General features: G+C 45.5%; 1 protein-coding gene across 5 annotated transcripts in view; it reads right to left on the bottom strand.

Moving 5' to 3' along the window:
* Positions 1-334: 334 nt before the first annotated feature.
* The window catches only part of CD99L2 (CD99 molecule like 2), a 68,303-nt gene continuing 50,524 nt past the window's right edge, over positions 335-18,113 (bottom strand). For 4 of the 5 annotated variants that reach the window (XM_048513946.1, XM_048513950.1, XM_048513951.1 and 1 more), the window contains 4 exons: positions 14,829-14,870; positions 14,321-14,440; positions 8,614-8,679; positions 335-5,382 (listed from right to left, as the gene is read on the bottom strand). In XM_048513946.1, coding sequence (XP_048369903.1) covers positions 5,315-5,382; positions 8,614-8,679; positions 14,321-14,440; positions 14,829-14,870 — 296 coding nt within the window. In that variant the 3' untranslated portion in view covers positions 335-5,314. The remainder of the gene's footprint in view (positions 5,383-8,613; positions 8,680-14,320; positions 14,441-14,828; positions 14,871-18,113) is intronic. The other variant, XM_048513947.1, reaches the window with a different exon arrangement.

Below are 18,113 nucleotides of genomic sequence, written 5' to 3'. Positions count from 1 at the left end.
TAGTATGGGTTTTTTGGTAAAAGTATTACTATGCCTACTTAGGCATCCTGTCTCTGGTCATCTCTCCAGGAGCACTGACAAGGCAAAACCATGATGTTAATAAAGTAAGACATCAACCATCATTTCCCTCTCAGACACAACAGCTTTGAATTTCTCACTTTAAAGCATGGTTTGAAAAAGGAAATTCTCAGAAATGGGACAGAGAGAGGTCCAAGTGCTTTATATCATTCCAGGCAGTCTGTTCCCTGCACTGGCAGAGACACATTTAAAAACTTTTTTGTACAGAAAACTGGTTCTTTGGCATTGTGTAAGACAAACACAAACAGTTCTGTTGTACAAGTCAGTCTTCGGTTTATTGTTTTCCAGTTTGTAGTTCAACAATCAAGTTCAGATTTCCCTCCCCCATAATTCTTATATGCACTTTAGCAAAATGTGTCTGCCTTTTGACAGCATAATATACAATTTTCATCTGGGATAAAGCATTTCTGTATTAGCAAAGGTATGTATTGCCTAAATAAAACTTGGTTCTTTTGAACACAGTCTATTCTTTAAATCTGCTCCTCGCATTCTTCTCATTTCTTGCCCAGCTTATCTCTTTCACTTGCGCTTCCTTTTTCCATTAGTAAAGTTACATTCGTCTCTTGGATCAATACCAATTTATGCAATAAGAGCAGATAATCCCAGTGAAGCTAAGAATAGTGACTTGCCTACTAGTCAAAGATATGGCCTTAAACCTTTTGCCAAAGGGAGATGTTAAGAGCAAAAGGTATAAAGCCAGCCAGCTCTCAAGCAACTTAATGTTCTCATAATTTACAAAATACCACAGCCATTTTCCTTTTCTCTTCTGTTTCTCTCCCCTCCCCGCACCCCCGTTGTTGTTGTTATATATAAATTCAGGGCACAAGAAGTGGGGGTCTTATATCTTTGGCCCAGTGGAAGACATGTTATTTGATGTATTCTGGCACATCTGGCCGAGTGTATTTATGTAGCATTTCAGAACGCAGTTAGTTTTAATTATGAATATAAAACAGAGTAGAATAACAGAAATGGATTCCTTCTGGAGGTGTAGCACTATAGAGCTGGCACTGCTACAGAGACATTGGCCAGAAAAAGCCAAGTATATGGTTGGTTGCAGACAATGGCAGAAAGATTGGGAGCGGGGGTAACACATGCCTTGCATGTAGAAGGTCCTAGGTTTAATCGCTACCTTCTCTAGGGTCTTAAAGAGCAGACACAAAAAGACCTCTAGGTGAGGTCTCTGAGAGCTACTAAGCCCTTAATAAAGATAGCTGATGGTTCATTTGGGGCCTGGTTTGTGTGTGCATGCGGTAGGATAGACTGCACCGTGCCTTTTGGCATGTACTCCTTTCTATAACTCGTCCCTACAAACAGAACATGAGCATAGAAAGCTAGGAGTGGGTTGATCAGCAGTGCAAGTTCTCTATTTGCCTGGAATTTTTAAAGCAAAGAGTCATTCAAAGCTAAAGTCTGCCCTGTAGGCCAAAGCACTACAGCCCATTTTTACCACTTCAGTTATTACTAACGTAGCCTTTAGAACCCTGTCTGGGCTGCTCTGAGAAGGAACGGGAATGCCGGGCATGGCCTGCCAGCAACTCCAGGGCCTCCTTGTCTTTGACCTCCAGTTTAGATGTAGTGGGGTGGGGAGACGGGGTATGTATTGCTTCTCAAGGGCCCAGGCTTATCTCAGCACCCTTCAGTGCCTACTCCAGTGAGTACAACCAGAGTTTCTCCATAGATATCTGAGTGGGGAATGCTGTGACAGCCAGTCAGCTTGGGGCGGGATCCTTTGGGGATAGGATTGGCTGTTTTTTTTAAAAACATATATTAGTCAATTGGTTCCCATCAGTAATCATCATAATTGCCCTGTTGGCTGGATACTGAATTATGCCACAGCAAGTGCTGTGCATTTTCTATACTCTGGCTTTTTTATATTCTACCTAAATTTTACATTAAGGCATAACCATTTACCAAATTCATATAAAAAGCCTTTGGGGAAGGAAGCAGCTTAAAGGTTAATGTATTGCCACATTATGAAAATCTGGTGTTTTTTTCCCTTAGTGGAATTGTTTACTTTTTTAAAAAAAATGCATTACATATACATATTTCAAATGTCTAAGTGGTTAGTGGGTTATATTTAACACTCAGATGCACTGTATTTTTAGCTTCAGATCAGCGGCTGGACAGTGCAGTAATAGAAATACAACAAAATCGACAACTTACATCTACAGAAACATGTTCCGTTATTGGCAATAAGGAATTATCTTCATTTATCCAAGAAAAGGACACCTAGTGAAAGTACTAGTGTCACAGTAACACATTTCCTCACTATTTATCTAAAGATGCACTATTTTTATGCTACTGATTTTTTAAAATTTACTTGACTAAAATTATTTTTTAAAAAAATGCTAGTTGGAAATGTATCATGTAAAAATTCAGCTGTGTGGTCTTGTTAGTATTGGGCTCATTTGTGCTCTGCAAACTTTGCAAACCACAACCTTCCTTTATAAAATCTACTCTACAGAATCGAAAGGCAACAGCCAACGTGAAGCCACCAAAAATCACTCACATGGTGGTACGGCTCTGCTCTACTCTTATGGAGACTCTTGGTGTTACGACATACTGCCATGCACAAGTGATTTACATCAGCCTCCATTCTGGTTACTGTACTGTGTGAAACGCCCTTCAAAAAGCAATGGAACTGCATTCCTTCTTTGATGTCCCCTGTTTTAGTCCCATGGAAGCCAACAGTAAAATGAGACCTCTGGGGAAAGAAGCTTATCACGGCATTTTTAGGAAAGCTAAATACATTCAAAAGATGTGTATTTCTTTCTTGCTTTAAAGCTACTGTAAGGCTTTTGAAACACACACAATGAAACAAAAACAGAGCAGAAGGAATTTGCAAAGCTGTTAAACATCTAGGCTACAATTTTAAGCACCCTTACACAGAAGCGAATTCCACCAATATTAGTGGGATTTACTCCTAAGTAAACATATATAAGATTGGAGTGCCAACATTTCCTCTTCTGGTTACACCCCTAAGTCCTGATCCAGCTTTAACGATGGGTCACCCACTAGAGGTAACAACTGGTGGGATGTCCCTTTATATTAACCTGATTTAGTGGGCTCCAGATATGCAGCTGCATCCACATCAGCCTGTGTGTGAATGAGTGAATCTTCCTAGCTGAGAGCAGGGTGCTAATGTTTCTAGATTCTTGTACCTATAAGAAAGGACCCCGATACAAACTGGGGGTTTGGAAAGGTATTTTAGTATTCAGATGACAAGATAAGCATGGATTAAGTGACCGTCATATGCTGCATGACAGGCTACTTGGAGAAGAGCTCAGATGACTAAGTGTCCAACTTCTATCCTTTCAATTTAAAGGTTGTCTACAAAGAAACAGGACAGGTGTGATCTGTACAAGTTCTTTCTTACCACCACCAGTATATTAGGGAAATGTGCATAATTTCTTTTTATAAAAAGCTCACCCTTCCTTGCTGACTCACTGACGACACAGACGATTCACTCATTGTTCTAAGATAATAAAAATGTATTCTTGCTACAACAGTGGAAAAGAGAGACTCCTGCGAACCTCATGTAAAAATATTCAAGTGGGGCCAGATTCCTGTCTTGGTTGCTCCACAGTTCAATGATCAGAGTGCACGCTTTGCAAGGAGAAGGCTCCAGATTCACCCATGGTTTCACTTTGTAAAGGTCTCAGGTAGTGTGGCTCAGTGCTGGGATGCTTCTAATAATAAACTGAAAGAAAGACTAGGATTTCATCAGGGAGATGAGGAAGGATTGGCAGACTCACTTCTCTTTCTCAAAGCTCTTACTAAATCTTAGCTACATTATTATGCTCAGGTTGGGCACACTGTATGCCCTCTTGCAACATCTGCATCTTTTAAAGAGAATCAAATGGCCATCAGCTTAGCTAGGTTGCATGTAGACAGATTATCCTGTGATAAAACCAGGCCTGGACTGGCACTGCTTAATTCTTCCCTTTGCTTTATTATACAGTTTTACCACTGTTAGATTGGACTAGACCTAGAAGTGGAAGATTATTAGGATATGCAGTAAACTACAGACCAGGAATTCTATGAATATTAGTGTGCTTTGAAATCCTATTTGCCTTGTCAAAATAAAAACTACTGAACTTTTGATCTGTAATACATGTTACAGCATTACATTTTGTGGCTTAATGTCCCTCGCCTAAATTGTCCTCACCCAGAAACAGGTCACTGGATTCCTGAAATCCACATTGTACTTAATCAAATTTAATGGTAAAACAAGGAAAAGAATGCAAGGTAACAGTTGTACCCAACATCCTCTGCCACACTGCAAAGGATCCTAGGAATGGATCCCTGCAAACCACATAAAACAGCTTCAGATGGAATCTGGCTGCAACAGTTCTTGCCCACCCGGCAATTCAAACATGCAAGCCTTGAAGCTGGAGAAACTGGAAACATAATCTGGCACCCAAGAATTTGCACTTAGGAGAGTGTGTAGAACAGGACACCATTTCTTTGCCCTCAGGTTATGTACAAGCTGGAGTTTAATCTCTGAAACATCCTTGGTCTGCTAAAGGAAGCACTGCACACACAACAATTACTTGCACAGGGTTCTGGTATCAAAAGGATGAGGATTACTGCTACAGCTATACTGAAGCCCAGTCAGAGGGGGATGCTGTTTACTTGCTGTCTTCTGCCAACAGGCCGGGCTTTCAAATGAAGACCAACCCCCACAGGCACTTAAATATCTTGAGGTGTAACTACCCAGAAGGCAAAGCTCTGCCCTCCAACATCCACAGACTTCCGCTTGAGTCAGCAGAAGCCATGTACTCATAGCCGTCAGCCAATGTAGCTGAAAGACATTTCTACAAAGGTTTTTTTTAATGGTTTGCTTTGGATTGTTAATTTACAGGCACTTCAATTGTTCTCACACCTGTAGTCACTATCCCCAGCTGCTTTTTTCTTCATTAATGAAAATCCCTACATCTAATATGAAACATCACTTTGAAGCACCCTTGTAGTTTGTATTCAACCTGACAAAACTCCTACATGATCAAGTCGATGTAAACCTACAACTCTTCACGAAAAACAGAAATGGTGAAAAAAGGAACAAACGTATCAACCTGCCTACAGTCTACCACAATAAGAAGCCTGTCCTAGTCAGAACACACATTAAATAGCTTTGGATCCAAATCAAATATTTGTAAAAAGCTAAATTACAAGCATGTGAGAAGCGTGTACGTGGTTGCCGTTGACCAATCCTTTCCAGCCCAAGTCTGACCGTTTAGACCTTTGCGTTCTCTTGCGGCGGAGGTGGCTCTGCTGACTGTGGCTCTAGGACAGAATATTTGACTAGGTAAAAGGAGAAGGTAAGTCATGAGTCCACACCAGTGTAAGTACTAAAAATGCAACCATTGCCCAAGGTGGTGGGATCCCATTTTTGCATGCCTCAGTTTCCTATGGTATGAAACAGAGGAAAGAAACCCCCTTCACAGTTCATACCTGAACTGGATTAGTGACAGCTCATTCATACAGTCAGTGGTCCCCCATTCAGTGGCCTTTGCCTGGAGTCACGTGGAGGAGTGGGAGGGGCAGCAGCTGTGTTAGTAGAAATCCCAGGGGCTGAGAGGGAGGTGCCAGCTCATATGAGGATTGTCTCCCAGCATGCCAGATGCCCTGTGCATTCCCAAATGCCTTTAGCTGCATGAGTCAGTCAGCTTTTGTCTGAAACAGTTCGGACTTTCCCGCGTGAATGTTCTTGGGATAGGGCTTTCACCCACATTTAGGCCTGGACTAGGGTTTGGAATGTTGTCTGGACAAGTAGAATGCAACTGATTTTTCTGAATGTTAGATGTGCAATCTACAGCAGAGGTGTCCAACTCTGGCACTTCAGATGTTCATGAATTACAATTCCCATCAGCCCCATCAATTGGCCATGCCAGCAGGGGCTGATGGGTATTGTAGTCCATGAACATCTGAAGCGCCAGAGTTGGACACCCCTGGTCTACAGGCTGAAGCTGTGTGTGAACCACCCTTCATGTTACTATCATGTGGTTGCAGAGAGACTACCCCAGGGCAGAGGCGTTCCTCCCATTGGGCAAAGTGGGCAGTTGCCCTGGGCGCAGCCCTGTGGGGGGCGCAGGTTTGTTTGTGGGATTTTTGTATTTTCAGTGTTTTTCCATTTTTGGCCTGCAGAGGGCGCAGTTTTTAGGCTAGCACTGCGCTGGAACTCCGCTGCTCGCGAAAGCCGCGATGCTCTTCTCCACCGCTGTGCCTCTGCTGCTCCATCAGTCGAGCCGCTGGGCCTCTTCTCCTCGCCTTCTGCGAAGCAGGGCTGGCCGCTCCCAGCGCCGTCTGCCGAAGCCGCTGGCATCTTTCCGCCCTGCAAGGGCGGCAGCGGGAGCATCGCTTTCCTGCTGGCCGCCCGCCGGCACTCTCTTTCCCGCTTTGTAGAGGCAGGGCGGAGCATCAGCTTCGGCGGCCCGGCCGGCACCTCTTTCTCCGCTTCTGCAAGGAAAGCAGGGCTGGAGACTGCTTCTCGCTGCCGCTCCGCCGAAAGCTGGCACTTTCTCCCGCTTCCTGCAAGTGAGCAGGGCGGAGAATGCTTCTGCTGCAGCCGTCAGCTGGTATCGCTTCTCCGCCTGCAAGGAGCAGGTGTGGGCGGAGCATCAAGCTTCCTGGTATACGCCCGCCACACCTTCTTCTCCCGCCTGCAAGGAGCAGGGCGGAGCATCAGCTCGGCGGCGCCGTCTGCCGGCATTCTCCCGCTCTGCAAGTACAGCGGAGCATCGCTTCCCCGGCGGCCGCCCGCCCGGCACCTCTCCGCTTCTGCAAGGAGTGTGGCGGGAGATCGTTTCCGCTGCCGCCCGCCGGTTTTCCCCGGCACCTCTTCTCCCCGCCTTCTGCAAGGAGCAGCTGGCGATCGCTTCAGCGTCGTCCGCCGGACTCTTCTCCTCAGCCCCTGCATGAGCAGGGCTGGAGTATCGCTTTCTCTCGGGCGGCCGGGCCACAGTCATTGGCATCGCTTCCCGCCGCCTTCCCCTGCAAGCGAGCAGGGCGGAGCATGTCGGGGCGTCGTCCGCCGAAATGGCCGGCATTCTTCCCACCCGCCCCTGTAAGGGAGCAGGCGGCGATCAGCCTCGCAGGCCGGGTAAAGGCGCCCGAGCCGGGTGCCTATTCCACGCCTGCCCTGCAGGCGGGTGTGTGAGCGGGCGGAGGGGGCGAGCGCAGCAAGTGGGCGGGAGCCGAGGGCGGCTAGCTGCAGTGGGGTGGGTGAGCAAATGGCCTTTTGAGGGGAAAAAGGTTCCCCACCCCTGGGCTAGGCACCGAAATTTCAGGGATGTTTGCTGGGAGACTCTCCTGACATGGGTATGACCCGGGTTTGGTGAGGTTTTGGTTCAGGGAATTGAGCCTGAGACCAAGTTATGGACTTTCAAAGGGGAATACCCCATCCCCCCCATTGTTTCCAGCAATGGAAGCTGCTAATAGGAGATGAGGCTACACCTTTGAGGGTCTCATAACTTTGGACCCCTGAGGGTCTAAACTTCATAAACCTGGGAGGTATCATCAGGAGAATTATTTCACTGATACCACCCAGGTTTTGTGAAGTTTGGTCCAGGGGGGTCCCAAAGCTATGGACTCCCCAAAGGGGTGCTCCCACCTTCATCCATTGTTTCCAATGGGAGGTAATGGGGAGATGGGGCTATTGAATCTTTGAGGGTCCATAACTTTAGACCCCCTGGACTGTCAAACTTCACTAAAGCTGGAGGTAGTATCGATAGAAGAGACTCCTAAAGATACCCTGAGAAAGTTTGGTGTGCTGCTAAGCTGTAACAATTGCACACCCTGACAGCAGAGCACTCCTCCCAAATTTCCACGGATTTTCCTTTTAAATCCCCGCCTTTGATACATGGATTTAAAGGGAGAATCCCAGAAGGTCCCCTGGTTTAAAACAGTACAAAGTGATGCTGTTGTTTCAGGGTGGGGGAGAATCAGCCCCAAAATAGCATCACTTCCAATTGTTGTTTAAAGCCTAGGAACCCCAGATTCTCCTTTTAAGGTAGATTTAAAAGGAGAATCTGGGCTCCTAACTTAAACACCATTGAAAATGATGCTGTTTGGGGGTGGATTCCAAGCATCACTTGTTTAAACTAGAGATCCCAGGTCTCCCCTTTGAAACATTGAAAATGATGCTGTTACCCCCAATTGGGGGTAGTGAATACAACAACAGACGATGTGTTCACCGATTATTTCTGCTGTGTGGCATGGCTTATTGCTGTGCTCAGATTTGTGAGTTGGGGCATGTTCTATAATGTGATGGTGACTTTGAAACAACCTGGTGTAAAAAATCATTGCTTGGTCACAGTGGGGGAGGGTAGCTGCCCATGGGGGGTGCCAAACTCCAGTTTGCCTAGATACGCCACTGGATGTAGCTACAAGGGGGGGTGCGCGTTGCATTGGGCACGCGCCTGGGGGGGGCATCAAACTCAGGTTTTGCCCAGGGCTCCAGTTTGCCTAGTTACGCCACTGCCCCAGGGTGAAAGAGTTAACCCCTTTAGAGACAAAAGACTGAAAATGTCTCACCTTGCGGCTCTTCAGTCACCACTGCTTCCATGTTTTCTCCTTTTACGTACTCTGCATTCAGACCCTCTGGCAAAGAAAGGGAAGCAATGAAACCCAAAGATCAATACTTTCAAAGGTGTTTGGCATCCAGCATCCAAAGGGCCACATAACAAGCATAGTTTAGATACTCTGACAGCAACAGCGAAGCCTGAAACACAATACATCTTGTAGAAGCCTTCCTGGAGTAGACCAATAGATTTTGTGATTTCACATTGCAATGATTGTTGAAATGGCCAGAACCAACTGAATTCATTGCTCACAGCAACCATGGAATTATTTAACTGATTATCACCAGATTGTCACACACCTAGACTCAGTGGCGTACGGGGCCTATCAGGTTGGGAGGGGGGTGGGGCTCAATGGTGTGCGCACGGGGACATGGGATACCCCATTAGTGGTACGCCACTGCCTAGACTAGATGCTTGCTGCCTTTGCTGGAAAGGAAGTAAGAGTTCTTTGCCACAGTACCACAGGAGCGTTTCCTCCAAATATACATATTTACTAACACTGATATACTATAAATATGGGTGGAACACTGAAACGTCCTTAAATGCCAATCCAGATAATGCAGCTTTCAACAACAGCAGCAGCAGCAGAAGAGTTTGGATTTCTAGCCTGCTTTTTTCAACCATAAGGAGTCTCAAGACAGCTTACAAACTCCTTCCCTTCCTCTTCCCACAAGAGACACCTTGTAAGGTACATGGGCTGAGAGAATTCTGAGAGACTAGCCCAAGGTCACCCAGCAGGCTTCATGAGAAGGAGAGAGGAATCAAACTACCTGCTCTTAACCACTACACCAAGCTTACCAATGGTGGGATATACCATGATGACCAGTGGTGGGAATTTAACAACCGGTTCTGGGATTCAAATAATTTAAAAACTGGTTGTTTACAAGCACCATTTTAACAACTGGTTCTGCCGAAGTGGTGCAAACTGGCTGAATCCCACCACTGATACTGGCTCTCAAATGCAATAGATTACAACACTGAAGAAGTAACTCACTGTGGTCTCTTTTAGGGTAGGTAGCTCGCCCCACTTTCCTCCTGTGAACTGTATGGACTGTCTACAGTCACTCTGATTTTTGCGACTGAGCAGGAATTTGAACCCGCGTTTCCCCACACAAGCCTAATTCTCCATCAACTGCACCACACACTCATTTTAATCTAATAGACCCTACATGGAAAGAGACATTAAACAGAAATTGAAGGTGGTTACATGAGAGCCCACAACAGCAAAAGAGATGAGAAAATGGCAAAGTTTTTTCCACAAACATCTACTTCAGAGGCAACTTTAAATATCAACTGGCAAAAAAGGTAAAAAAAAATCAATGGCAAAACACCATCACTGTTCTAAATAAACAGCGCTCATATTGAGCAAGAAAACAAGGGAAAACCCAGAAACGTATAATATGCAACACACAACTATCCTAATATTTCATATATTTCCACACCACTTTTCTCCACTGCTCAAGATCCAGAGGATGTTACCTGTGATCCTTTTAAATCAGATTTCTAAAAGGCAGAATAGTCCAATGACCCTTTGGCGGTGAGCTCAAATTCATTTAGGTGCTTGAAAGTCTGATGGTTCTGGACCAACTCCCCAGGTGGGCTCTCAACACAAGTCCACAACACTTCAAGCAGGAGCCAAAGGGACACTCTGACTATATAATACACACACAAAAGCTTGAGCTTTTATCTGGAGAGGTTTAAATAAAAATGTAGATTATTCTGGTTTCATAGAATAGAATTTAAAGCTACCCAGAAGGCATAGTCTGCAGCTCATGTCCATTTCAAGGGTATTATGGGGAACACTGCAATTTTACCTAATCCACTAATATGGTCACTTACAGTCAAGATCTAGGTATGTTTACCTGGATGTGCAGTTAATGGGGTTTATTTCAAGTATGCATGCATAGAATTGCAACCTGAGGCTGGGTGAGTAGGATAGTCTCTCTTTGTCTCATTATGATGTCCATTATTATAATTATGCTCACTAATGATCTCCTAATATTAGGGATGTCCAATAAACACTTCGGAGAAAAACGATTAAACACTTTCGATGTTTGATTCTTTTTTCCATGGATTAGAAGGGGTGGTTTCCTCAATGCTCTCTACTACTGAAGTGGCAAAGACCTTCGCCCCTGCAAGTAATCATCTCCTGTGGTTTCTCTCTTTCTACATGAAAAGAAACTTTACTTACACATTGCAATCCTAAACAATTACACTCTACTATTGAGGTCAGTGGACTTAAAAGGGTATAAACTCTGTTTAGGACTTATCTGTTAAATCCAGGAAGGTGCTTGGAGGCACCAAAAGATATTAGAACTCCCAATGGGCCAGTGAAAAGAAAAGGGCCACATTTTGTATTTGGATGACTTGTGCTTGTTTATCAGGTTATATACAATGAAGTTTACATTTTTGAAAAGATCCGAAACAGTATGTAAAGGGATTTTTATTGCATTCAGGACTTTTGAACTTAACCCTAAAGTTTTAACATCTACATTACATAATAGACTGGACATTTTTCAGACCAGCTGAGCACTTGTGCCAGTCTTTGAACATATGCATTATGTAAGAGGCCCATCATTTCAACTCCAATTGAGTCTAGCTGAAATTTATTGAGAGCTCACCTGGGGATTTCAGACCAGAATTATCAAGCTGTTCAGCATCACATCTACATGGATTTGGGCCCAAAATAGGGAAACCTGCTTGACACTTGTGCAATTTAGAAATCATCTGGAAAAGCAAAAAAAAAAAAAAAAGGCAAACAAACCCAAACACTCCTCTTTAAGAAGGGATTCCAGATGTCATTTCAATGTAAGCAGCAGGAATCACAGTTAGCTGCTAGTGAGAAACAGGATGCTGGACTAGATGGACCCGTGGTGCAAACTAGCACAGCTGGTCTTATTTTGGTATCTGCCTGCAGTTTACCTTTCCAAATTACTGGCTAGAATCTCTCACAGATTTCTTCACAATGGTAGTAAATTGTTAGTTGCTAGTTTTTTTCCATTTTGTACTCTGAATGCTCTCTTAGGCGCTTTCTGCACAGCAAATGCATAGTGGGGTTGCAGTCAGGATAAAGTAACTTGCCTTCCTGTTTTTGCGTTTGCATGCATCCGTGCAGGAAGCAATTGGAGTCCACGGATACAACGTGGGTTGCTGTTGCGCCTTCGCACGGAATTGAATCTGTTTTTTTTTTTATTTACCTCCCACCGATGCGTAGCTACACAGGCATGCACAAATGAACCCCCACAGCCATGCTGACGTCTCCCGGTCTCACGATACGATCACTTGCACCTGCGTTGCTACGCAGATGTAAGCCGTGAAATTTTGAAAAAGGAAAGCACAGCCAAATAAAGCACCTCCTGGCCGGCCATTCTCTTGCAAGTGGCTGCAGCCCAGGATTTTTCCAAAGGTTCGCGAATAGCGCGATTCTCAAAAAAAACAACGCAGTTTGGGGAAAACAACACGAGGCAGACTTGCTTTAGGGGAGGGTTTTGTGCAAAGTGCCCCCCCCCCGAAAACAGATTTTCCCCATTCTAAACCAGTTTTTAATGGCCCTTAGAAGGTCTGTGGGCACATTTGGGATTTTGAGAATGGGTAGTGTGGACCACCACAAAAATGGGGTACTAGGGCTAATCCCAAAATGATGAGAACTCAAAGTAAGCTCCAACAGCCCCTGCAATTTCGCTGACGATGCTAGGGCCTAGTCAGTGGGGGGGGGGGAGGGGCCGTAACAGGTGGCCATTAATTGCCTCACAATAGACTTGTCTGCTTAAAACAGCCCTGCCTGTGCCATCCTCTTGGAAGAACTGCCCTGAGGCTGTGCCATCGGGAGGATCTGATTGTTTGACGTTGCCTACTCATGCGCTCAATCGCTCCTTACATGAGGTCTTACAGTCACAAAAAGGCAGCTCAAAGTACCTTATGAGTCAGCCGTAAGCCACAGCAGAGTGCCCCCCCCTTCTCTCTGAGCTCCAGCCCCATAGCTCCTGCACAACACAGCCTCCTCTGGGCAGCCATGTGTTTTGCAAGGATAACGCCAAACACAGTTTTATGTGCTTCAATAAAAAGTCACTTCGGTGGCGGCTGATGCCTCGCCAGCCTCCGCTGTGCACTGCAATACATCTAAGGCTTGACATTATCCCAGCATGCCGTGTCTGATTGCTTAAATTAATCCTCCTTTATAATTAACTTTAATTTCCTGCCGTCTTCCTAGGATTTTGCTTCTCTTGGTGTTGAATTTATCAGAGCTTTTTCTAGAGGTTTTTTTTTTAAAAAAATGTTTATTCTCCACAATTTCACTTCTGGGGCAGGAAAACAACATGGAGGCTTTGGCAGTGTTCTGTTTTATTACATTCCTCTTGATTTTTTTTTCCTGCTGGCTTAATTTACTCACATTCACACCTGTTTGTTTTAGACTCTCCTGTGAAAATAGCAATTTGGCGGGCGGAGCAGAGTGCCTTTCCTCAGAGGGGGTGAGGGGGGCGGGGATGCCCAAAGGATTTGACTGATTTTAAGATTCGCTCTTTTTACTATTAATAAAAATCCATGAAAACTGCACACTGCTATACTCCACAGAGAGCCACGTGCATCCTTCAGTCCTACATGATAGCCAGCCAGATGTTTCATGACTCCTCTCCCTAGTTTTTGCAGGGGACAGAAAGGGGTATTTTCTTGAGCAGCTTCTGGCCCTCACGGGTGGCTAGCAGGTCACATTCAAATTTGGTGGTTCAGAAGTTGTGCAAGCCAAATTGAAAATCATTTTCCCCCAAGCAACTGTTAGAATTTCTTAGCCTGTGATAGAAAGCCGAAGAGGCGCAATTTGAAATTGAGTGGACGTTTGAATTACAATGTAAAAAATTCAATGCTGCTTTAAGCAGCCCATGTCACAATGACCCCTGTATTATCCCTGCATGCTACGTCATGTCCTTTTATAGAACTGCAACCGAGTGCTGATCACAAACAGCCTCTTAATAAGGAACCACAGGTAAAGAAACTTCCATGTGCCTGTAGTCATTACCAGTTCTGACAGCCATTATCTGGAATGCTCCTTTCCAGCCCCGTGGAAAGCAGATGCTGTTACTTAACATTGCAGCAGCCCCTGCTTTCTCTTACTAGAGAGATCTTAAGATGTCAATCCTTTCCACATTCCAGCTGTTACTTGTCTCTGTTCATCCCAATCCCAATTGCAGACAAACCATGTGCCAGACCTCTCACCCTGTCTCCCACTGCTCTTCCGCTCCTACCTCTTCTCTTCCGTACAGCTGAAATAAATTGAGCAACATAACTTAAATTACAGTACAGCCTCGTCCTGGCACTCTTAGCACACAAGTTCTGGCAGACGAGGCTGCTGGAGAACCATCGTCGCAGAGAATGCCCTCGCTTCGTGTTCCAAGCCTGGGATAACATCCTCCGTCAGATCCCATGAAGTTGCTGGGTGACCTTGTGTTAGATACATTCTTTCAGCCGAACCTATCTCACACAGTTGCTGTGAGGATACAATGAGGGCAAACCTTGTATGCCTCCTCAGAGGAAGGGTGGGAATAGAAATATACACAACATAAATAAACGCCTTCTGTGAGCAAGACGACAGGATGGAAGGAAGGGCTGTTTCACTTGCAGATACTCGCCTGCTAGTGTTAAGCTTGTGCATCCCAGATACTTACGTTGTATGCTGAAACAGAACTTCTTTTGCTGGTATGAGATGTAGCTGCTCACGGCACCAATCAAAGCCATAGCAAGGCCGCTGACTATACCAGCAATCGTCCCTGTCTCTATTAGGGCACCTGCAACAGTAAGCAAAGAAGCATATTATTGCTGAACTTCATCATGGAAGAAGAAGGTTTAATACGGGGTCATTCTTTCTTTCCTCTTGTTAACATGCTGCTATGACTAAATCCAGTCTGCTTTAGAATTATCTGAGCTATGGCCTCAGTTCCTCCTTACACTGTATAGAAAATAGGATAGAAGGGATTTCTTGCAAAAGATAAAGATGCTTCATGGTCCACAGATCACCTAGTTAGGAGGACAAGACTTCTTCCGGAGTCATGGTGCATACAGTTGTTTGGGCTACTACTCCAGAAACAGCACAAGAGGAAAGCAAGCTCAGTGCAGCTTGGCTACTGGCAACGGAAAGGCTAAGTGTGAAATTCAAGTAACATATATCTTGCTTACCTTCATTATAATTGCTGTCACTGCTGCCACCACCACTGCCCCCTAAAAATAATGGTAACACTTAGCATTTATATTGCACTTCATCACATGTTAAAAGCATTGCACATGTATTTTAACACAACCATCTTGTATGGTAGGCCAGAATCATTATTCTCATGTTACAGAGTGGGGGAAGGGAGGGTGTGGAGTCTGGAGGGCTTATGTCTTGCAATTTGGGGGGGGGCGGAGAAAAGGTGGGCTAAAACACAATTCAGAACAAGGATGTGGGGTTATGACAGTTTAACCAGTCACTGATTTACTGTAGAGAAATTTCCACAACCTTGGTTTACAAAGCTCCCTATTCATATACGACTGCTTGTATGCTGAGAAACCACTGAAGTATGAGAAAAGGCACAGATTCTGGGGGCTGAGCATAGGATTCAACTTTCTGAGAAGTGCAGTTGTTATTCTTTTTTAAAGTTTCTAGCCCTCAGAGCTGCAATGATATTCTTGACCATGTGTTGACAATACCTGAACTTTCAAATGCCAGGGAAGTTGCTGAGTAAGAGTTCCAGGGGTTGTATATGGGGCATGGTGTCTTTGCCCTGCTCACACCTGGCAAGCCACGGTACATTACACACACATTAACAGCCTTGTAAGAAACTATATAATTTGCATAGAATTCAGCTTTTCTTGCACACTGCTTATACCTACGGTACTACTGTACTATACTCTAACCCCAAACTCTCCAGTCTGATTGGCAACTTCTTCAAGACTGGACACTGTAGCTCTGAGTTCCAATCAAGCAACGTATGGAAGCATTCTGAGTCTTTCCACTGATGTGCTAATCTCCACACTAAAATATCTGTACTATTGGTGGCTAACACAGCCCTCTTGGGGCAATTTCTAACACGTTTGTCTTCCATGAGAGGGTTTGGAATGATTTCCAAAGAAACACAAACATGAAAAAACCATTCACACTGCACAGGTCTGTGAGCAGAATGCTAAATTCCTGCCAGGCCCCTGGTTCAAAGTCCTTTCCTGTAAAATGCGGAGAATTTGACGCTGAGCTCCTGTTTGCCTTGAATTTGTCTTCAGGAAATGATTCCGTCAGAAGTTGATTTATGCTTTGGAGGGAAATGCAAGGACAAATTGGGGGACAGGATGCTGCCCTGTGCTTTCCTCACCCCTGGGCCCAAATCCAAGAATTATAGGGAACTAGAGCTCCCAGGACAATTTTACTGGTCCCCTTTTATGTTGGGGAAAGAAGTTCCACATAGGGCAGGTGTTTGTAAAGGCACTCCTCCACATCCAACCAGACACAATGCTAGTCCTCGTATTAATTAACCAGCTGCTGCCTCACTAGCACTGCACTGAGCAATAAATGAGATTGATTATAAATTTAGCGCTCTGCGCAGTCAAGGAGTGGGTGGGGTTTGCAGAGAGTGGAGGCTTTGTCTGCACATTTCTGCACTCCGCAGCATGAGCAGCAGTTTCTCTTCCCCCTTGGAAAAAAATGCTGGGGTGGTGTTAAAGAAAGGCTCTTTTGTGGCAGGCTGGGTGTCGGCGATAGGAGATCGTCTGATGTATCAAAAGCAAAGAAAGACACCAGCTGAAGTTCACGCTGACCCTTAAGGAACAACAGATATTCACTCCTGGGGCTGTATCTTTGCTTACACCAATCATTCCCCTGCTGTGTGTAGCAAGAGCACTACTAGCAAAGCAGTGAGATAATTACTTGAAAGGTGCTAAAGTAATGACCAGAGATGAGGTTGCCTGCTGCATCTCTGAATGATTTACTGTTCTGGCAAACCTCATTCCATTAAGCAGAACAAAGGGAAGCCTGTTCTCTCTCTCCAGTAGGTGTGATTGGAACATTCACTCATTCTCGATAGTGAGATTCAGCAAAACGAGCCAGGTAGCTGCATCCTCTTATCTACGCATGAGTCACTGCAAGGAATAGAGGCTCATACAGTAACACAGAGGATGAGGGATGTGTTTTCTCTCCCGAGCCCTTCTCTGCTGTGGCTTTCAGCTGGGGAAAGATAGCCCTTCTTCTCTTCTGTTGCGCAAAGGCCAATTTGGGATGCTTCTTCCTCCAGGCAGTTTTGAAAGATGCTGCTTTTTCGTCTCTTGGGGCCATTTCAGTCATGATGCACAGGCAAAGCAATAGATAAAAACTCTGGGGAACGGGCAGTTGGGGACGGCATATGCAATAGTCATGTATCAAATCTAAGCTTACTTTACCCATTTAAAATACATAAAAATCCACCAGGATACCATCATCTTGATATGTCATAGCAACCTGTGACCCTCATCTGCAGATACCTAAATAAAGTGATTGGGCCCCAGTGAAGCTAAACAGATTTTCTGGCAAACTTTGGAGAATCCCCCAGGTTTGCAGAATAACCTGAAATCGTTAAAATAAGACACTGGGGGTTCAAATCCCTCACCCAAAATAAAAAATGCATTGCAAAATTAAAAATGCAGATCACACAACTACTGACTTCCTTCTTGGAAGGGGTGATGGTGGCAAGGATCTACTGCAGGCAGTAGTGTAGCCCCTGTGGGGGTGTGGCAAGGGCATGACGTGGTGTGGTGTGGGCATTCCGGGGTGTGGCGTGGCAGGCTTGGGCGTGGCGCACGCGTGCCCTGGGCACAGTTTCCCCTCGCTCCGCCCCTGACGGCAGGTCTAGCAACAACTGCAGCAAGCCATGCCAGACTCTCAGGTGCATATTGGAGGAAGAGGAAGTCAAGGCAGGAGAGGCAGCAGAGGGTGCAAGATGCACTGGGTGTGGCAGCAGCAGCTGCTGCTGCAATGTAGGGGGAAAGAGGAAGCTGCACAAGACCTGGCAGCAGAGGCTATGAGCTGCACTGGGCCTGACTGTGGTGTGGGCAGGGTGGAAGCTACAGGAAGCCCAGCAGCAAAGGCTGTAAGCTGCGTTGGGGCCCAGTAGCAGGAGCAGCAGGCCAGTGGAGGGGAAGCCACCTTGGGTCCAGCAGCAGACTGTACCAAGTGCCAGCAGCAACTACAACAATAGGAGGAAGAAGAAGCAGAACTGGGGCTTGTAACAAAAGTTACGAGTCAAACTAGATCCGGGCACAGCACTGATGGTGTGGAAGGTGCAGTGAGCATGGCAGCCAGAGACTTTGAGCCACAACAGGCCCGGCAGCAGCAGTGAGGATGGAGGAAGCCACAGCTGTGAAGGCCATGTGCTATGCTGAGCTTGCTGCTGCTGACATTAGGGGGTGGCCAGGAGGTAAAGAAGGAAGGCTGGGTAGGTTAGAAAGCCTCAGTGGACCCAT

Source organism: Sphaerodactylus townsendi, linkage group LG13, assembly GCF_021028975.2.
Source record: "Sphaerodactylus townsendi isolate TG3544 linkage group LG13, MPM_Stown_v2.3, whole genome shotgun sequence".
NCBI lineage: Eukaryota > Metazoa > Chordata > Lepidosauria > Squamata > Sphaerodactylidae > Sphaerodactylus > Sphaerodactylus townsendi.
The sequence above is the reverse complement of the archived record's forward strand: the minus strand, read 5'-3'. Positions and strand labels throughout refer to the sequence as shown.